The sequence below is a fragment of the Pinus tabuliformis genome, chromosome 8 (assembly GCF_031772625.1).
Source record: "Pinus tabuliformis cultivar Carrire ecotype Pingquan chromosome 8, CPIR1, whole genome shotgun sequence".
NCBI classification, from domain to species: Eukaryota; Viridiplantae; Streptophyta; class Pinopsida; order Pinales; family Pinaceae; genus Pinus; species Pinus tabuliformis.
In genome coordinates this window covers 1,125,403,858-1,125,426,865 of record NC_142294.1, presented here as the reverse complement: position 1 = coordinate 1,125,426,865, position 23,008 = coordinate 1,125,403,858, and the positions used below count along the sequence as shown (strand labels likewise).

Genomic DNA, 23,008 nt, shown 5'->3' with positions numbered 1-23,008 from the left:
ATTAGACATCTCTCCCCTATTTATGAAATAAACACTAATATAGATATCTAATTTATTAATCCAAATTATATAATAATGGTCCCATCTCTCCCCAAATCCTATAATCATCAATAACCTAATGGATTGACTGCTAAGGTTAGGGTTTTGGATTGGACAGCCAGCAACGCATCAACGTTTTTCGGACAGATATGTATAGGTGTCAACAATCAACACGTTTCTGACCCTCAGAAAAGCCACACGTCGTCACCAACACTGACCCCATATTGAGAAATTTCCTCACGGAAAGAACCAAATACCCACCCCCAACGACGAGCTGTGCGGACAATTAAAGAATAAAAGAACCACTGCCCCAGGTTCTTGCTTTTTTGCCTTTAATGGCCACGTCAACTTGCTGCCTCTGGAAGCTTGAATAGGGTAAAAGAAAGCGGCTTCTGGAAGCTTGAAGAACGGTTCTAGAATTTTGTAAACTCTGCACATGTACATACATACACCTTATAAAAACGGAAGGACGAACCATTTTCTTTATTCAACTGGATTCGATTAAAGAATTTACTCCTCCAACTAAAGAACAATGGCGGTAGAGAAATTGTGGAGCGTCGTGCAGAAATTGAAGGAAGGTCGCACAAAATGGTTAAAGAAGCCCTGGGAAATAACCGGCCCGTGTTCGAGTCCTGATTACGTCCATGCGCTTCCCAGCGCGAGTGAGTTCCGCGTATTCAGCCCTGCCACACCGCCTGTTACTCCACAGATCGTCAATGCAGAACCAGATCGAATATTCAACATCGTGTATTACCCGAGGGACACCAGACGAAATTTCCGCGATCGCAGGCGTTACATTCTTAGCAAGGAACAACTGCAGGCCGAAACCCAGAAAAAGGCTTCCGGACAGACATGAATGCGCGAGCTTGGGGTTCGTTCGGGGTTCGTTCATCTCTTCACCGGAGTCATCGAGCCTGATCAAGAACCAGAGGATGGATATCAGAAGTAGAATCTGTAGAATTTAATACCTTTCCGTCAGTTTAAATGTACATATGTAAACATAGTATGTATGTAGTTATACGAATTAGGGATTGCGAGATAATTCAGAAATCTGTATGAAATATATAGGGTTTTTTATCTCTAATTTCTCCTGGACCTTTAAATATCCTAGCTGCTAGAGATTTGTTTCTATTATTTGTATCATTGAATTGTTTTAAATAATATGATGCTGAATTTCATAAACTGTAATATTTGGGTACCATTCTTGGGGATTTGTCCACTGATTTTCAGAAGAATCGGATCAAATTTCTTAAATTATACAATATTATCGTATTGTGAGAATTTCGTATAAATTTATCAGCCGATTCAAGCGAATTTGGTAATTATGTGAAATACAAGCCATGATAGGAGGTAGAAATGACAGTTTTGTTTGGAATATGTAATTTGGATAATCTAGAAACTTTGAATCAGTAAAACTTGGATATGGATTTCGCTCAGGAATCTTTTTATTAATATTTCCGCGACCGTCTCTGGTGGTGTTCCAGTGATAAAACAATGGTAAATTGAGAGGATTTTGGAATAACTTGTATGTTACTGCAAATATTTGAAATGTGTCAAGACCAAGAAAAGTATAGGTGTAATTTAACGTTTTTTTCAAATGGATTTTTTTTTTTTCCCCAATTTATCAGTTAATTAAATTTATTAAATGAAATGAATACATCTAACTTTTAATATATATAATTATATATTAATATTATTTATTTTTGTTAAATATAATTATATATTAATATTATTTATTTTTTTTTAAATTAAAGTTTCTGTGATCCATAATAAATCTGGTTAAATCTGGTTGATGAGAAGAGTCTCATCTAAAAATTATTTAATTTTGTTTACGAAAAATATTACTTATAAATATATATTTTAACAATCAATATATACTTTATGATATCTTTAATAATTTTGTTTAAAAAAATAATAATTTTCATATATATATATATGGTATACTCTATTTACTATTTACTTTGGATTGAAAATGCAATTAAAATTTTTTGCGAAATATAAATTTTAAATTTTATTTAAATATTATTTATAATGTAAAATTAATCTATTTTTTATTAGGTTTTGCATTAAAAAGTTGTATATTGAAAGATGTTTTTTTTTTTTAATAAAAAATTATAATTATTAATTATAACATTTTCACTTACAAAGATTATAAAAAAATAAAAAATAAAAAATAAAAATTATAATTATTAATAATTAATATATATATATATATATATATATATATATATATATATATATATATATATATAGATATAATTTAAAAAATTATAATAAGAAAGATTATAAAAAAAATTAATAATTATAATTATTAATAATTAAAATATTTTTTTAATTAAAAAAAATTATAATAAGGGAGATTATTAAAAAATAAAAATTAAATAAAATAAAAATTAATAATTATAATTTTTAATAATTAAAACAGTTTTGCATTTTTAAATTGCATTAAAGAGATTATAAAAAAATAAAAAATAAAAATAAAATAAAAATTAATGATTATAATTATTAATAATTAACTAGGTTTAAAGAGATTATAAAAAAATAAAAAGAAAATAAAAATTAATAATTATAATTTAATAATTAAATAGGTTTTATTTTTTTAAATGTAACTTGAATTTATTTTAACTCATGAGATAAATCAAATTAAAAAAATAAAAAAAAATAATAATTAATAATTATAATTATTAATAATTAAACTAGTTTGCATTTTTTTTTAATGTAACTTGCATTTATTTTAACTCAAGGTTTATCAAGGTGTATCAAGTTGAGATACCAAATTTCATATTCAAAAATATATTCAGAATGAAAATAGATAAGCTAATTAGAAATATTAATTTTTTATATATTTATTAATTAAATGTAAATATTAAATTTTGAAATATCATAATAAAAATATGAAACATCATATTTTAATTAAATTATATTGATTAAATAACCCTTAGTTTATAACTATTATTTATATTTTATATATCTTTCACACTATTTTTATTATTTATATTTTATATATCTTTCACACTATTTTTATTTTCAATTATATGTTCATTAAATTTAAATATAAAATTGGGATATTTTATATATTTTTCATATTACTTTTATTTTTAGTTATATGTTTATTAAATTTAAATATGAAATTTTAGAAAACAATAAATATAAATATAAATATAAACTATATATATATATATATATATATATATATATATATATATATATATATATATATATAATTATAATTATAATTATAATTAAAAAGAAAACAAATTTATTCAATTAATTTATTATTTTTTTAATTGAGTTAATAGGTTTGTTTTTTAATTTACAATTACAAGAATTTTACTAAATAATTTTTATACTTTTTATTTTATTTATTGAATATATATTTATTCTTTTATCTTAATATTAGATTATTTAATCCCGAATGCGGGTGTTTAGGCACGCAGGTACTATGTGGCGATCTTGGGTTGAAAAGTGGCGAGGCCACCTGGCCACCCATGCATCCACTCAGAAGCATATACAAAAATACGCCACCGATAGTAATGGCACATTAATGAATTGCGTGGGTCGAGGCTTCATCAATTTGGTTTTTAAGATGGCCTCTTCATACCGTCTTCTCCCCGCTCCACCTCCTCTGAACTACAATTGTCTCCCTGTTGCTACAGAGCCGAGCTCGTGCACGACAGCAGGGAGACGCTGCCAAGTTCTGTGTTGCATTGAGATGGTGGATGGTGCACATTTCTCGTAGAGTCTTCTATGCTACCTACAGACTAGTTTTTCGGTCTTGAATCTCTGCTCTGAACCATTGATTACAGGTCCTTCTGTTCCCATTGACCACTCATTCTTTGGCACTGCTCCTTCTCGTCCTCGTCCGCTCAATTTTGCCCAGGTGAGCATGCCTCGTCTACGTCATCGAATGCGCTACAAAAGGGGCAGTAGCAGAGGAAGATCGCCCCCTCAAACTGTAGGTCCTCGGCCTGTTGACGCTGCTCCCCAGCCTCCTATTTCCTCTGTATCATCTCTGTAGCCTAGTCATTCTACACAATTTCAATTTCGTTGCACGCTAGAACATCCCTGCATAATAACATCTATCTCGGTGGCATTTAGAGAGGAGCCACAAAACTTTGAAGACCCAGCCCGCAATACTCAGACGCGGAACACCACCAACAAGAGAAAAGCCCCTGGAAGCAACTCAGAGACACACAGAAGTAGCGAAGTAGCTTAGGGACGCACAGAAGTAGCTCAGGCACACACCAATCCAGGCCGCTTCAAGAACATGGAAGAAACTTCGAGAGACAAATAGGATGCAGAAGATGACATGGAGGCATACAGTTGTTTGATAGTGGAATAACCTCCTCCTCCTAATGACACCTATCTAGTCAATGTTTTTCAGGTTCTGGGTTCCCGACTCCCAATACTATGGGTCTATTCTGGTGTTTTTTTTATGCAATGTTGTTAATTTTGATGATTGTTCAAAAAACTGTTCCACTCTAGCACTACAAGCTGTTACCCTTGCATGGGCAGCAAACTCTTATAGTTTTGGACTGGTTTCCCTGGTGCGGGCAGTCAGTTAAACATGGTATAATTTGGGGCTTGCTCTGCAGAGGCCGGTGCCTCCTTGTACTACTTTTGTTACATTAATAGAATTAGTCTAATTTAGAAAAAAATATTAGATTATTTAAAATATTAAATTAATAATTACAAAACATATTAAATCACAAAAATATGAGAACTAATCCAAATTTTTAATCCCAACAGTTACAAATTCAACAAATTTTTACAACAAAAACCTCGCCTTTCGAAAGTGAGACCAGTTTACTTATTCACCAACCATTTTCCCTACACAGAGAAGCCATTGCAACCAAGGTTCATCATTTTGAACGGGCACACTTGCAGGTTTCAAGGTTGAAGTTAGATCTAGCTTTTCTTAAAAGATGTAGAGACTCCTCCATCATCCCTGTCTTTGCCCAGATCAAACATCGCCTGCACTCTCCCCAACACCATCAGATTTTTCTTAAGGTGAGTCTGGCTTTAGTTAGAGCGGAAATCAACAGGGTCAGAAGATCCCTTAATCTGGTTTCTCGTTCTCTTTTGAGTTTGCATCTGGAGCTTGCGAACTTATTTTCGGCCTCCCTTTGGGTGAAAATAGATGCCTGTTCGGCTTTGAAGTCCATTCGATTGGAGGAAAATCGGAAGCAGAATCAGATGTCTAAGTTTCAGAGATTAGCTGGAAATTCATTGTTTTCTGGAAGAGCCGTGGGTGGAGTTTCTCAGAGCCGTATCTCTTCTGGTCAAATTTCAGCGATCAGGGATTGGTTAACTGGTAGCTCGGAAGGTGAGCTTGCTGCCCTCGCGCCCTGCAGTTCAGAGCATGCTTCGACCAGACCAGATCCAACGTTGAACAATGATGGGTCTTTTCTCTGCTCTGAGGGTTATCTTTCATCTGTTCCACCGTCCATTCCAGAGAGCAATGAACGATCTTCTTCTCTCTGCGCAGAAAGTGATCTCATTGTCCTCTCGACTGGCAATTTGGAGCATGCTAACGCGAGAAATGATCGTACCCTCGCAGAGAGTGATATCGATGGCGTTACCACGTCTCATCCTGTTAGCAATTTTGTAGATCATGAAGTTGTCCCCGGTGTGTGGCAGCTGATTGACGGTAACCTGGCCGAGTGCAGGTCTATCTCTGTGTGGAATGTCAGTTTTCAGGATCCTGTTAGCAATTTTGCTGATCGTGAAGCTGTCCCCGGTGTGCGGCAACTGTTTGAAAATAACCTGGCTGAGGGCAGGTCTATCTCTGTGTAGAGGGTCGGTTTTCCGGGCTGACATTCTAGTCTGGAGGTGAACGGTTCACTCTCGTGGATATCGCATGAGGGGAGCTCCTCGTCCTCGTTGCGTGGTCGCAGCTTGAAGCCATTCGTCCCTCTTATCAGCTCGTTCAATGGCATTCGATCTTATAATAATCTTCCATTTAAGAATAATAATAATAATAATTATATTAATAATAATTTTAATAATAATAATAATAATTTATTTAACAATAATAATAATATTAATAATTATTTGTTTAATAATAATAATAATATTATTAATGGTAATAATAATAATTTACCTAACATCTATAATAGTAATAATGGTGTTAATAATAATAATAATAATTTATTTAATAGCTATAATAGTAATAATAGTATTATTAATAATATTAGTAATAATAATAATGATTGTAATAATATTCCTAGTAATAATAATAATAGTGGTAATAGTAATAGTAGTATAGTCGAGATTAGTAATAAGGATAATGATAATATTAAGGGTACTTTATTTAATAAGGCAAATAACTCTAACATGGTAGGTAATAAGATATTAAATATTAATAACAATAGTTTAAATCCTAGTTCTAGTAAATTTCCCCCTCCTTCTCATGGTAATAATAAGGTTATTAACCTTTCTAGTTTCTTTTTCCCCCTTCAGTTTTTAAAGTTTTGGGTAAAGGATTAAATTTTGCCTTAGCCCCTAAGAAGATTCCTGTTGATGATATCATTTGTGACATTGAGTTTGGGATCAGAGGTTTACCTGATAAGATCAAGGACACTATCAGGCAAGATTGTGCGGTTGTCTTGAGAAAGGCTAAGCCCCCTAAGAGCAACCTTAGCAAGGAGGAATCAGTAGCCCTCAGATCCTTAAACCAGAACAAAGATATTGTTGTTCTTAAGGCAGACAAGGGTGGGGCTGTCGTTATTCTTAACAGGGTTGATTACCGGAATAAGATGTTGGATCATCTTCATAATAGTGGTAGCTATAAAAAGCTCCCCAAAAACCCGTTAAAAAAGGTTGCTAGGAATGTGGCTCTTGCCATTAGCTCTGTGAGTTCCCTGCACCATAAACTCATTGAGAGCAACCCTATCACTCCTAGGATCTATGGTCTCCCCAAGATTCACAAGGAAGGAGCTCCATTGAGGCCCATTGTCAACACCATTGGAGGTCCTACCTACCTTCTTGCTAAATTCCTTGCGTTAAGGCTCAAGCCCCTTGTTGGTCATACATAGTCCTTCGTAAAAGACTCTGCTTCCTTTATTGAGGAACTCAAGGACATTAAGCTTGACCCTGGGGACATCCTGGTTAGTTTTGATGTGGTTTCCCTATTCACCTGCATCCCTATTAATGAGGCCTTGGAGGTTATCAACCGCCTAACAGATCCTGACACCACTCAGTTAGTCGAGATCTGCCTCACTTCCACCTTTTTCTGTTTTGAGGGAGAGTTCTTTGAGCAAACCTGTGGAGTTGCCATGGGCTCACCCCTATCCCCTGTCATTGCGAATCTTTTTATGGAAGATTTTGAGTCCAAGGCTCTAAACTCTTCCTGTCTCCTTCCTAAACTTTGGAAAAGGTATGTGGATGACACCAATGTTATCTGGTCTCACGGCCAAGAGGAATTAGATCTCTTCTTCGATCATCTCAACAATCAATCCTCGGCCATTAAGTTCACTAAAGAACATGAAGTTGATGGTTGCATCCCTTTCCTTGATATTCTTATTTCTAAGAATAGTGATGGTTCCCTCTCCCACCAAGTTTTTCGAAAGAAAACACATACGGAGTAGTATCTTCATGCCAATTCCCACCATTTCCCAGCTCAGAAGATGGGTGTTCTCAATACCCTTGCTACTTGGGCCTTAACGATCTCGGATAAAAAGCGTTTTGAGAAGGAAAAATCCCATCTCCTTGATGTCTTCATTGAGAATGGTTATAGTAGATACATGGGTCAGAAGGCTTTCCTGAAAGTTGCCAAGAATTCTCTTGTTAAAAGGGAACCGAAGGAGCGGATTCCAGGTGTCCATCTTCCGTTTGTTCAAGGGACCACTGATAAGATTCCAAGGACTCTCAAGATGCATAGGGTCCCTGTAACCTTTAGGCCCCTTAACACCATTCGTATGTCCCTCAGATTAGCAAAGGATCCTATCGACCCTAAAGATATGAAAGGGGTATATATTATCCCTTGTTCCTGTGGGACCCCCTATATTGGTGAGACGGGTCGCTCCATCAATCAAAGGATCAGTAAACACGCACCTGACCTCAAGCATAGGAGATCAAAGTATTCCGCTTTAGCTAAGCATGCGGAAAAAACCAATAAGTTGACCATCATCGGAAATTCAGAGAAGCTCTTGAGATTGAAAAGAAACTAAGCAATCTCAATAGAGAGGATGGATGGAAAATTAGTAGGTGTTGGGTCCCAGCTCTCTCTTCCTAGTCGCTTTCTTCCCGATCTTTTAGTTTTTTAGAATATATTCCATTTCTTTTTTGAAATATTATTTTATTCTAATATTTTTATTTATTTATCTATTTTTTTAAGTACCATCCATTTTATTTTGTTTTTTGTTTTTTAAATATCTTTGTCTTAAATATCTTTCATTTTAATTAATTATTATTATTATTATTATTATTTTTTAATATCTTCCATTTTAATTAATTATTAATTATTTATTTATTTTTTTCTAATATTTTTATTTTTAATTTATTTAATGAATGAATGAATTAATTTACATATATATATTTTTTATTTTTATTTACTATTTATTTATTTTATTTTATTTTATTATTTTTTTTTCAACTAACTTAACCTCTCTTTTAAAAATTATATACATTAGTTAGTTATTCCTTTATATATTTTTAGTTATACGATCTATTCTATTATTTATAATTTCCATTTATCTATAAAATAGTCAATATTTTTAACTATTTATTAACTCATGAACCAATTTAATTAAAATTAATTTATACTCATAAATTATATTTAGGTAAAGGTAAGGTCCCTTATTTTAACTTCTGGTTTGTTTGACCCGGGTCCCTAGTCAAATTTAACCGTTACCCTTGTTAGCCATTGGAGGCTCTGCTCATACTATTTAACAAGCAAAGATGGATCTGATTTTTCAACTTGTCCTGATGATGAACCACACTCGTTGGTTCGAAACGCGTCGACAAATGATTTATCTTGTGATTTACGCCGAAAAATTTCTCTTAAACTTGATATGGATCATAGAAGCCTCAATTCAACAACCATTTTCTCTCACAAATAATGGAGCAGTTGGAGAGAAACTTAATATTATGTGTCCATCAAATAATATATATATATATATATATATATATATATATATATATATATATATATATATATATATATATATATATCTGTGTGTTTGTGTGGGGGGGGGGGGGGGGGTGAGGGGGATTAGTGAGGTCTTATTATTTATAATTTTATATTAAAAATATTAAAAAATAAATCAAAAGTTATATATTTATGTGATAAGATTGTAAAAAATAAAATGTGCGGTAGGAGTACGAGGGGTTTGGTTTTTGAGAAATCAAAGTTTTAAAGTATTCATAAGCTCGAGGAAGTTGAAAATAATTAGGTGGAAGTTTATTGTTCACTCCAAGGTGTTGGTTTAAGGGGGCTTGACCCAGGTTTAGAATGTGTTGCGCACCAACAAAACCCTCAACCACTGACTCTTTCTGCAACGACCTACAAGCAGATTGCAATCTCACCCGAAGTGGTTATGAGAGGTTGTAGAACTAAGTTTTTTCATCTAGAGGGATATGCACATTGTTGTGTCCGTGTATTTACTTATGTTTTTCTACCTTTCTACAACTTCGTGTACATGAATAACTTCACGCTGATGATTAATCTTACAGAATGATTCTTAACGCATAGAAATAATAGAAAACAATATAACATGTATTATTCCACATAATTTAGTAAACAATATGCATAACAATATCAATAATAACAGAGAATCAACACAGAAAGGTACACAATACTTCACCAAAACTTCTTCTCTATTAATAATGATCTTCAATACATGTTCTTCCCTGACTTGTGCACCCAACTACAGGTGGTTTGCTCACTCAACTGCAGACTCTTCAAGGCCTTCATGCACTCAGCTGTGGAGCCTTTCCCAAAATACATATTCAAGACAGAGAATACAAACAATCTATCCTTAGTTCTTCTATCATGATATGATTTACAAAGTATTGCATCTTCTTTAAATAGACTTCCTTACTATAAGATCATAGTCCACATACCATGGATCCAAAAAAAATTACTAAAACCCAATACCCGTTACAAAATAAGGGGCGTTGACCCACCCTAAAGCCCCTAAAACATGATGTGGTGAATATAACTTCATCGGCATTGTGCGCTTTGCTCCTTAAAATGCGGATTTTTTGACTCAAAGCTTGAACCAAGTTGGGTTGCACCCAACAGGCCCCCAACACTCACCTATGACTCGTCCCGAGTCACTCAGCTTTGGTTCCCTTGATTTTTTTTGCAATTACGTTGTAGACTGCACTATACTGCTGGACCGTCTCTACCATTTATTTCTCTTGTTTGTGCGCTTCCTCCAGTAATGCTGCTGTGGTTGGGGCAACATCCTTTTGCAGAATTTATACCTCCCTTTTCTTCAATTCTTTGAACCTTTCATCCATTGCCTAAGATAATTTCATGGCGTCATCTTGCCATGGCTGGGTCCTTGCTTGTGAAATTTGCTCCTTCCTCTGAAGTTCACCTATCTTCTTTTGGATATTCTTCCCTTTAGTAATACTCATGATTTTCTGTAATACTGGTAGGGTCTTTACAACTGCCAAGATTTCGTTGCGTTGCTTCTGCTTCACCTGTAATTCCTCCTCAATCTTTTGGATGTTTGGATCTTCCTACAGTGAGGTCCAAATTTGCATCGTGTCATCCAATAATTTCACACAGTCTGCCACTGTGTCGGAGATACCTTTAAATGTTGCCTTTAAATATTTTTGCTTCTACTCTCTCACTTCTGGTGGCATGGCTGGCTGCAACCTTATTTGCAAATCTGATATTTGCACTTCATACTCAAAATTTATCTTCGTCAGTGTATTCTTCAATTCCTTGATCATGAGGGCAAGCTTTGTGACCTTCCCTACCAGTGGTTTCTCCTCACCAACTAATCCAGGGGGATCCTCAAAATGCTCAAAATTAAATAGTCTCATATGATCATGAAAACAATGCCAAGTCAAAGAGCTCGTTGCATTGATTCTGGTGGTATGATCAGTTTTCAAAATGGCCTCTGTATGTGGAAGTTAAGGCATTCTTAAGTTTTATGGAAACAAGCAAAAGAACTACACAGTCAGCAGTGTGGGACCCACAGGTGTTGACGTGGAAAAAATGTGGATACACAATGGCCACGTGGATAGTGCCAGAGTAAGACAAGTGGTAGTGCCAGATCAGGACAAGTGGCAACACCAGAGTAGGGCACATGGCGGCACAAGGGCCAATCTCATGCTGACACATCGTGGTAGGGTGATGCACCCCAAGGTCCAAACCACCACTGAGTAGTTCGTGGGACTAACCTGCGACCTCTGGACTGTCGGCCCAAAATTCTACCAACAGATCACGACTTGACTTATTATAACAATGGCACAATGTTATATTTGAATGTTTGTCGTATTGTGTTGGTAATAAAAGGATTAGCGGCCCACCAAACCAAGGCTATATACAACCATCGCCAAACCAGACTCCAAGTCCAATGCGTGGGGTGATACATTCTACAACAAGCCATACCAGATTTACTATATGTTATATTGTATTCCAAACAATGCGCACCAATGTTATATGTTAAACTATATCGAATATATGATATGCCATAGATAATCAAACAAATCACAAGAGGCCAGTGGGTTTGACCCCAAGACCTCCCGACCACCTTAAAAGACTTAACCAGAGCACCATTAGGCAAGGAGATATAAGGTGTTGGTTCTAAAAGTCTTTTATGTTGCCTGTAGATGCCTTTTGAGGCATAACTCGCCCATTATTGGGCGTTTTTGTAATAAAAAAGTTGCGTTGGAAAGTTGAGGCGGAGACCTATCAACTGAATGTAGTGATTGTAGCATGTGAGCATATTCCATAATGTAGGACTTGGATGTAAAGAGACTTTATGAGCATTTTCAATACATCAGATGCCCATTGGAAGCGGACCCAGAGATGTAGTCCAGGAGGGACGAATTCTGTCATCAAATTTGTTGTGTTTGCTTCTTATTTTCTGATGTTCATGGTTGATTTCAGATTTCAAGTCTTCAAGTTAAAGGTGCATAAATATCAATTTCCCTTATTATTTCACTTAAAAAGCAACCTTAGTTAATATTAGATTAAATTGTGCAAATAGTGAATTCTGCTCTTTTTGGATCATATTTTGGTATCAAAGCAAGGTTGATCATGTATAAGTAGGATATTTACCAATATGAATGTTGACTAGATCCAGGTTGCGACATGGAGAAGGGAAACTTGAGAAGATAAATCCAGATATTGGAAAGAGGAAATTCTCTCAAAAACTGAAGATCAACGATGCAAATGAAGGAGAAATTCCTGAAACAAAGGTCGTTGACGAGGAGAAATTTCAGCAAATGTTTCTTAATATGCAAAGGATGATTGTAGAGCTTTATGAAGATAAGAAGAAGAGATATGCGGCTTCATATTCTAAAGGAACAAAATATGAGAAGGGAAAGGAAAAATATGATGGTAAAGAACCTCCTTGTCTTCCATCTTCGTCTTCTTGTTCTTTGTTCTCTTATCATTCAAGTTCAAATTCAGACTCACAAAAGAAACCAAATAAATCACCTTTTTTGAAGCTTGATGTTAAGTTTGAGTTGTCAATATGTGAGGGTGAAATGAAAGCTAATGTTGTTGTCCAACAAGACTTTGTATCTGACTTTGGTGATGAAAAGAAGATTACCGCTATGAGTCTGATAAGTACTCCTTCTGAAACTAGCTCTAGTTCTACTTGTTGTGCATCTTCTTCAAAAGATAATAATGTGACTGAAGAAAAAAAGAGAGTTGAATTGTTTCACATAAAGATAGTATCCAAGCACACTAAGATAGGCACATTATTAGATAACAGATCATAAGCGAATTTAATTTCTGAGGAACTAGTAAGGAAATTGGGATTGGAAAGTACATATCATCCAAAACCTTACCCTTTAGGATGGTTGAAAGAAAATACTCAGATGCATGTCACAAAACAATGTTGATTAAGGTTTGCAATTACAAATAAATTTGTTGATGAAGTTGAACTAGATGTGATTCCTTTGGATATATGTGGAGTTGTGTTGGGTAGTTCGTACCTTTATGATAAACATGTCATATTTCATAGAAGGGAGAATAAGTATCATCTTCTTAAAGATGGAATTGAATATATTGTCAGGGCACACATAATTAAGACAAACTTGGATTTAATCAATACCAGTCAATTGAAAAGGTTAATAAATTCAAGTAAAGAGTATATTCTCATTATTGTTAAAGAGAAACCTAAAGATAAGTATCACTACAAGAAAAAAGGTCATCGGTGAGGGTCATGCCTGTGATGGACCTTTAACGTTCGTCACCAATGTCGCATATGGTGACGGTCTTTAAAAAAGTGTTGTTGTAAGTGTATATAGTTATGGTCATTTAAGGTTTGTCACCAAAGCCATTTCCAATGACACTTTTGGTGAGGGTCGTTAAAGGCCCATCACTAATTCTCTCTTTGGTGACACTTTTGGTGAGGGTCGTTAAAGGACCATCACTAATTCTCTCTTTGGTGACACTTCTAGTGATGATATTTTATTGACCGTCACCAATGATATTTTTGGTTACTTTTAGTGACGGTCAATAAATGTTCGTCATAATCGATCATTCCAATGAGTTTTTGATGACACTTCATGCGTGTGACAGACCTTTAAGGTTCGTCACCAATGTCACATATGGTGATGGTCTTTAAAAAATCATTGTTGTAAGTGTATATAGTGATGGTCCTTTAAGGTTTGTCACTAAAGCCAGTTTCAATGACACTTTTGGTGAGGGTCATTAAAGGCCTGTCATTAATTCTCTCTTTGGTGACACTTTTGGCGAGGGTCGTTAAAGGTCCATCACTAATTCTCTTTTTGGTGACACTTCTAGTGGTGATATTTTATTGACCCTCACCAATGCTCTTTTTGGTTACTTTTGGTGACAGTAAAAAAATGTTTGTCATCATTGACCATTCCAATGAGTTTTTGATGACGCTATGTACCTGTTACTATAATTTTTATCAAAAGATAATGATTTAATACCATTGTTGTGGATTCTTTTTCATTATGTGTCCAAGGTCATAGTGGTTATAATAGTCAGTCAATTTGTTAAGAATTAATTAGTGTGTATCATTTCCCTCAAGTCATAAGAATATCGTTTTCCAATGAGTCAACACATGATTCATCTCTATTAGGTTTAATATCTAGAAAATTCCCTTTAAATAAAGTTCCACTAGTGTGTGTAGGAACTATATTATTTAATACATAATCAAGCTCTGTCAATTCTATTAATGAGAGAGACCTAACAATCCTCAATACTCATGGCACACCTTAACATGATTTGGAACAGTACACTAACATTCCTTGGCACCTCGCATGTCTTGGAACATCTTTCTATCTAGAACATCTTACCATGAGTAGGATTCCCAAGCACATGTTGGCATGCCCTGTACTCCCTAGCATGCCCTAGAACACCTTGGCATAATATTGCATTGACAAACATTAGCACTTGGCACACATTGGCACTTGGCATGTATTGGAACATATTATTAGTGTGCCTAGCATGCGCCTTTTGAAAAAGATAAAGTCCCAACTTATTAACCCTCTTATGTGTTCATTTGCTTGCATTTTAGCTTGGTTATTCCTTTTTTTGCCTTGAAACTCCTTGACGCATATTGGCATACTATGGCACCATGCACATCCTAACATGTCTTAGCACCTGGAATACCTTGGAACTATCTGGCACATGTTAACATACCTCGAAACTACCTAGCACACTCTAGCACTTCTTGACATTCCCTGATATTCCCTGGCATGCCTTACCCATGCTTCGCATACCTTTTCACTCCCTCCTTGGAATGAAAGCTAACACTCATTCACACTCCCTGACACACCCTCATATTCATTCACTTCCATGCATTTTGACCTAGTGCTCCCTTATGTTGTCCTAGTTCTCCCTAACACTCCTCAGCATGCATTGTCACTCTCTATCACACCTTAGCACTCTTCGGTATGCTCTACCACTTCATAGCATGCGTCACACTCCCTAACGCACATTGGCACTTGGCATGTGTTGGCACTTGGAAAGTCTTAGCATGTTTGGCATGCGTTGAGATGACGTGGTATGCTTTATCATGGTTTAATATTAAAGTTATTCGAGATCAATTATTGGAAACTAGATGAGAAGAAATGGAGGAATATTTGGCACTTAGAATGCATTGACACTTGGCACTTGGCACCTATTGGCACCTAGTGTTGGTGTGCCTAGCATGCCCCTCATGGAAAAGGTAAATTAATGACTTATTAACCCTATTATGTGTTCATTTCATTGTAGTTTAACTTGTTCCTCCCTTTTGTTGCCTTGACAGTCCCTAGCATGCATTGCCACACCCTTGTACATATTGGCATGCCTTAACACTTGGCACATCTTATCTTGTTTGACATGTCTTCGTATTATCTGGCTCATGTTAGCATGCCCTAGAATTCCCTAACACACCTTGGCAATCATGACCTCACAACTAGCATTACATTTTTCCATGACTTGGGAACCTTACATTCACTAGAACACCTTGGCACTCCCTAGTTGTCATGCCCTTTGTTATCCTCCACAATGTCCTAGGCTGATGAGGAGATCAACGGAGGTAACCATAGACCAAGATTTTAGTTTGGTAGCTAGCCCTACCAAACTAGAGAGGGACCTCTCTATGAAATCACAGCCAAGAGATGACTGGAATGTAAAGGATTTTAGGCTAGATAGCTAGGCTTAGGTGGGTTTTGGAAAATTTAGGGTTTTGTTGCTCGATAAGGGAGAAAAACCAGGTAGCTAGGTCAGAGGATCAAAGGGTTACAACAACAAAGATATAAAGGAGCAAGGTAGCATTACCTTTTGATGGATCTTAGGGTTTTTCGGTGTAGTGTAGTGTTTAGAAGAAGCAAAAGGTCTTAATGAGCATGAAACATGAATTCATTAAGCAAGAAAGAAAGTAAGACATAATGATTTTTCCATCAAAACAAAGCTTTATGCAAAGAATTTTGTTTATAAACTATAAGGAAAACCATTGAAGAATTGATGAATGGAAAGAGAATATGAATATCTTTCATATAAAGGTATAACAGAGAAAAAATAACATCACAAACTTATTGCACATGAATTCTTAGGTAATAGTTGCAAATTGTGTCCTTTGATTTCCAGAAAATGTCCAAGTACACGCTACAATAGTTCTCTCCTCTAAATTCCAACCCTTTCTATCATTGAGAAACTGATACATAAATACCAAAACAACATCTCCCCACTCTCAGGGTTCAAATCCATGACTTTAGGAACTATTCCATGAGGTGTTCTGACCAAACCCTAATGTATAGGGATGTTAAAAACAACTTCTACAATTAACTTTGACTCCAACCTCTCTCATAAATGAGGTAAAATTTACATCAAAACAGCTTACAAAGACTAACCACCCATTATTTACATTTACCTTTACCCATCACATTCATATACTTCACCCTTTTGACTTTTACCAAAGTCAAACTAGGAATTACAAAAAATTACATAGTGAAAATTTTACAAAAATCTCAGAAATTTCCAGGTGTGCAGCAAGCTGTTGGAGGCCATTTTTGAGTGCCTTTCTAAAGTCCAAATCCATATCTGAAGCCTTTTCTGGAAATATGGGAGAGTTTATATGTCTTTAGATTATTTGTGCACTCAAAATGACCCATTTTTGGTAGAGATATGGCCATTCTCCCAAGGTGTCTCTAGGTGCGCAGTGAAATGGAAAAAGAGGGGCAAAAAGGTGATTGTTGGCCTCTTTTTTGCAAATTTCTCAAAAACTGAACCCCAAACTAGGAAAGTGGGTAATTTGGTCTTTATAGGGGGTCATAAGCTTTCCAAAAACGTTGATTTTCCCTAATTTGGAGCCTTGAGGAAGAAGTGCAACGTGAGCTCATTGTGCTCCTAGACAGAAAATTGCCAAAAAAATTGCAAGTCTGCACCATTCTGCACCAAAACACAAAATTTTCTCCAAATCCTCCCAAAATTTGTCCAGAGATGCCTGATGAGGTTTTTAATGCAATCATGGATGCATCAGCAAGCAAATCTAACTTACCCTTCTCCTCTTGGTTTATTAGGGTTTCCTTGAGTTTTTCCTTCAACTGCTTTATTTTGACCTTGGCAACCTAATTCCTTGTGTAATAATGGATGGCCATTTTTTTTTGCAACTTATTATTCCCATTGACCTTTTCAAGGAGCTTCTCAAGGTGGGAATCGACTTTGTCAATCCAAAACTCCCTTTCCTCATTTATTTCCATGGCAATCCTCTCTTCAAAGGTCAATTCTTCCATTGGTCACTTTTGTTCTCTTTCCCTCCAAAGTGCCTTCCAAAGACCCATTGTCCTTGGTCTCTTCCTTGCCACATGTCCTTCATGATGCTCAGTGTCCTCATGGTCCATTGCCTTTCATCACTTGTTTCTTAGATTTGAATTTCTCTTTCTCCATGACTAGTTATTTTGCCTTAAGTTGACTATTTTCTTGCTCAAGGAATGAAATGATGAATTTGGCCCTTTCCAAATTCTTGAGCTCCATGATCTGAGAATCCTTCTCTTTGATGACTTGTTGCAGGGTTTGATGCTTATCACGTGCCTCCAAGTCAACTAGGTCAAAGTCATTCTCAATGGGCTCCTCATCGTGCAAAGAAGCCTCATGATGTGATGGTGATCCATGTTATGGTGATGTAGTAGGCTTGGCCCCTTCCTCAATTTGAGGAGAAAACACAAGGCTTCTACCTCTCTGATATGTCTTGGTCACTATAGGCCCAGGTGCCTTGGAAACCTCATCATGTTTGCTTGATGATCCCACCTCCATGGGTTGTACTGACATGGTTTGGTGTTGGCTTGGTGAAGTGGTTATATGTGTTTTCAAGGTTGTCTCAATGAAGGTGTCCCATGTCATGTTCTTCTCTTTCAACTGATGGAGTACTATAACCTTTATCAGGCTATGGTGAAAGAGGTTGGGATAATGCACTTTTCATTTCAATTGCACCCTTTCAGACATTTTGGTTAGGCTCCTATACAAGTAGCTTGAGAAATTTAGAGACTTGGCAGTTGTAAAGTGCATGAGCAGTCTTATGTGGTATTGATATAGCCTAGAAAATCTACCCTCACATGTGAAGAACTTCATGAAAACCTTCATCAATGGTGAATATCTCTCCAACAAGTATCCAAATAGGAAAACATGTGAGTGAGCTCCTTTGTATTGTGATTTCAAGTAGGGTTTGTACACTTCTAGGTCTAGGTTCATGCCTTTGAACTAGTTTTCACCATGGTTTGGTATTTCTATAGCTTGAGAGATGGCATCCATTGAAAACATGAAATCAGTCCCTACAATTGTGATCTTGTCTTCCTTCAAGGTGAGGGTAAATATACCCGTGAGATGCTCATGGTGACCTACTTCCTGCACTCTTTGACAAAACCCTAAACAATTGACATCTTTAAAGCATTTCATGACAAATGGGGATGAACTGATTTCAATGCAATTAGAGGGCTCAAACTTCAGTATCTTTCCCCCCTTGTTGTACTTCCTCTTCTCTGATGGTGATGAGTCAGGCTCCATACTTCAAACCCTAGGTGAAAGACAAGAAAAAACAATGAAATTTGTTGCTGTGAGGGAATGAGGTGGTATGATGGACTTAGGAGTTGCCTAAATTTGTAAGGAAATTTAGGAGGGTAGGGGATGATGTCAGTGAGTAGGGGAAAAAGGAATTTTTGGAAATGAGTGAGGGGAGGGGGTGGAAAAGGCCAAAACACAGGCCTATCCTAGAAAGAGATAGGGTAGATTAGGGTTTAGAGGAAAATGATAGAAAATGGGGGGATAAGGCTTTGTGATGGATGTAAATGGTGTATTAGCTACAAATAGAGTTGTAGGGACAAGGAATCTATGGTTTATGGCAACAAATCATCATTTGAGGATCAAAAACATGAAAATCATGTAAACCTTAGAAGAAGAAGAAGTATTTGATCATTTTCCTAACATATGAGGCAAAGGAAGGCATGAAAATTATTAAACTTACTTGTTATAGAGCATGGAGGATGAAATGACTGAAGAAGAGATTTGAAAAATGAATTTTTGTGGTCAAACAACAATTTTGGACAACTCTGCCCTGTGCACAGCGTGTTGTCCAGGTGCGCAGTGAAGGCTCTCTCTGCGCAATGAGAGTCAATTTTTGCCAGTGAGGGCTATGGAATCACAATTTTTTGCAAAGGAGAGGGAGGAGCTCGATGATAGGATGGTAGACAAGTGCAAATGAGTGTGAATGAGCTCCTCCATGTTCTTTTATAATTCTCTTTTGGTGTTTAAGTGATTAATAAGGTAGGATGGCCCACCTCACCAATTCACTTTCTTTTTTAGTTTTGTAGCCTAAGGACCTCTTCTTGTAACTTCAGAACCTTAGGAACATTATTACATCTAAAAAAATAAATTCCATTTGAAATTTATTGAACAAATTTACCTATTTCTACTCCTCATTTGCTCGATTTATACATGAAATGACTGATTTTGTGACCTTAACCCTAATGACCTAATGGTGACACTGAGCTGAATGGAGACCATGATGATGTGATTGAAGTGATATTAATGATGTTTTCATGATGGTAGACTCAACTGGGTGATGAAAGTGACTGACATATGAAATTCTTGAGAAAGTGGAAATAACCCTAGACACACTAGCCAATGACCAAATTTTTATTTGAAGACTCACTGAAATGAAAAAAATTTGACTTGCCACCCTAACAACACCTTGTAAGAGCATATTTGATCACTGGTGACAGACTGAACTGACTGACACTAACACCCTCACAGATAACCTTACTTTTTTGCGACTTGGGAACCCAACCAATTCATTAGCAAAACAATATTGTGCCCAACCCAAAGTCTCCCTTTCTCTGAAATTGCTTTGTCCACACCTTATCACAACCATAGGCTTGCCTCCTACAAGTCCTATTTTGAACTTCTCCTAAAACACTTCATCCTTGGGACACATGGAATTCACTGACACTCCTTTGCACACACTCTTATTTGTTCATTTCCAAGCATTTTGACCTAGTTCTCCCTTGTGTTCCCTCGACTCTCCCTCACACTCCTCACCATGGCTTTGACATTGTATGCCATGTGTTAGCACACTTTTTCATTACTTGGAATGCCATGGCACTCCTTAGCTATCATGCCCTCACAACTACCCTTCCTTTTTTTTAGGCTTGGCCAAAACCTAACCAAGTCCTGCCTCGACTACAACAACTTAACCAAGTTATAGTTACTACAACTAGACTATGTCTTGTTCACCTAACAACTGCTTATAACACATCTTAGGCTACTCATGTCCAATCTCAACTCATCCCACTTAACAACTTATCAATTCAAGGCTCACGTCCAACCATGGCCATAAAACAACTAAGAAACATAGTTTACATCTTGACATGCCATAACACATGGCACATCTAACAATCCCTTATCCCTATGTGGCGAGTGTTAGAATCCCTTGCATTTATTGACATGTTTTTCACTCCCTAGCACACCTTAGCACTCTATGACATGCCTTAACACTCTAGCATGCCTTGGCACTGCCTAGCATATAACCTTGTCACTCCCTCCTTAGAATACTTGGAACTCATTGATAGTACTCCCTATCACATACTCTTATCTCTTCATTTCCATGCATTTTGAACTAGTTCTCCCTTATGTTTTTGTGGCACTGCCTAACATTCATTGACACACATTGACACACCCTTGCACATGGCACATCTTGGTATGTTTCCTTGGCACTCTAGCATTCCTTGGCACTACCTAACATATCTTGTCGCTCCCTTCTTACCACACCTAGAACTCACTGACACTTGTTGTCACACATTCTTATTCATTCATTTCCATCTATTTGAAACTATTGATCCCTTTTGTTTCCTTGGCACTCCATAACACTCCCTGGCATGCATTGGCACACCCTAGCACCTCGCACATATTGGCATGTTTCCCTAGCATCTAACATGCCTTAGCACTACCTACCATACCTTGTTACTCCCTTAACACACCTGTATCTCACCGACACTTCCTGTCACAAACTCTTATTTGTTCATTTTTGTGCACTAATTTGACCTAGTGCTCCCTTGTGTTTCCCTGGCGCTCCCTAACACGTCCTAGCACATGTTGACACACCCTGGTACCTGGCACATCTTGGCTGCATGTCGCCCTAGAAATATAGCATGACTTAATGCAAACTAGCATACCATGACACTCTCTCCTTAGAACACTTGGAACTTACTCACACTCCCTGTCACACACTCTTATTCATTCATCATACATTTTGACCTAGTGCTCCCTTATGTTTCTCTGGCACTCCCTAACACTCCTTAGCACGCATTGGCACACCTTGGTGCTTGGCACATCTTTGTATGATTCCATAGCACTCTAGCATGCCTTGGCAGCAATGCATAGCATACCTTGTCACTCCCTCCTTAGCACACCTGGAACTCGCTGACTGTAATGTTCCAAACTAGGAAAAATAGTGCTATGCAAAGCAGATAATAAAAATAACACCATAAAATTAAATCAAACCATCAGACCACAAAATTGTCTAGCATGTGTTAGCATGCATTTTCATTCCTTAGCATGCCCTAGCACTCCTTATCTATCATGACCTCACAACTACCCTTACATTTTTTGCAACATGGGAACCCAACAAAATCCTATCTCAACTATAACAACAACTTGACCAAGTTACAATTACTACAAATAGACTATGCTTTGTTCACCTATGAGCTTCCTATAACTCATCTTAGGCTACTCATGTATAATTTCAACTTATCCAACTTAAAAAGTTACGAAGACAAGGCTCTCATCCAACCATGCTCATAAAACTAAACAACTAAGCAACAAATTTTACATCTTGACATGTCATAACATCTAGCACGCCTAATAATCCCTTGGAACTATGTAGCACGTGTTAGCATCCCTTGCATTTCTTAGCATGCTTTGGAACTCCCTGACACTTAGCAAACCTCATACTCACTAGCTAACACTCTTTGTCACACTCTTATTCATTCATTTCCATGCATTTGAAACTACTGCTCCCTTGTGTTTCCCTAGAACTTGGCCCTAACACTCCCTAGCATGTGTTGGCACCACACCCTGGTGCCTGGAACTTCTTGGCATGCCTTAGCACTTGGCATGTCTTGGAATGCCTAAAATGCCTTGGAACTATCTAGCATGTGTTAGTTCTTCCTGGCATTCCCTGGAACACCTTAGATCTCCCTAGCTGTCATGCCCTCATAGATAGCCTTACTTTTTTGTGACTTGGGAACCCAACCAAGTCATTGACAAAACAATGTTGTTCCCAACCCAAATTCTCCCTTTGTCTGAAAGTACTTTGTACACACCTCATCACAACCATAGGCTTGCCTCCTGTAAGTCATATTTTGAACTTATCCTAACACGCTTCATCCTTGGGGCACCTGGAATTCGTTGACACTCCTTAGCAGACTGCACTCTTATTTGTTCATTTCCAAGCATTTTGACCTAGTTCTCACTTGTGTTGCCTTGAAACTAGCTAGTATATCTCTTCACTCCCTCCTTATCACACCTGTAACTCACTGACAATTCATTTCCATGCATTTTAAATGAGTTCTCCCTTGTGTTTCCCTGGCACTTGGCCCTCACACTCCCTAGCATGCATGGATTTAATATTTACAAAATTTGACCATATCCTACTATCTAGGGTTTGGTTTTTGACTAACTAAAAATGTGATAAATGAAGAGATAATCATGGGATATGATAGAAAAATCCTAAAACTTCATTATCCAAATATATTTGAGGTCAACCATGCCAAGTTGGAGTTCTACCAAGTCGAATTTCAAAAAGTTCTAGAACCCTGTCAGCAA

The 23,008-nt window shown here is 36.7% G+C and overlaps 1 protein-coding gene across 1 annotated transcript; it reads left to right on the top strand.

Annotated features, from left to right (window-relative positions):
* Window positions 1–459: 459 nt before the first annotated feature.
* Window positions 460–1,123, top strand: LOC149239306 (uncharacterized). Its single transcript, XM_089367112.1, has one exon. It carries the CDS (start codon window positions 572–574, stop codon window positions 893–895), a length of 324 nt encoding a protein of 107 aa, XP_089223238.1. The 5' UTR covers window positions 460–571; the 3' UTR covers window positions 896–1,123.
* The last annotated feature ends 21,885 nt before the right edge of the window (window positions 1,124–23,008 follow it).

Excerpts from the sequence above, each read along its gene's own strand:
- LOC149239306 (XM_089367112.1), top strand. The coding sequence starts at position 572 with ATGGCGGTAGAGAAATTGTGGAGCGTCGTGCAGAAATTGAAGGAAGGT.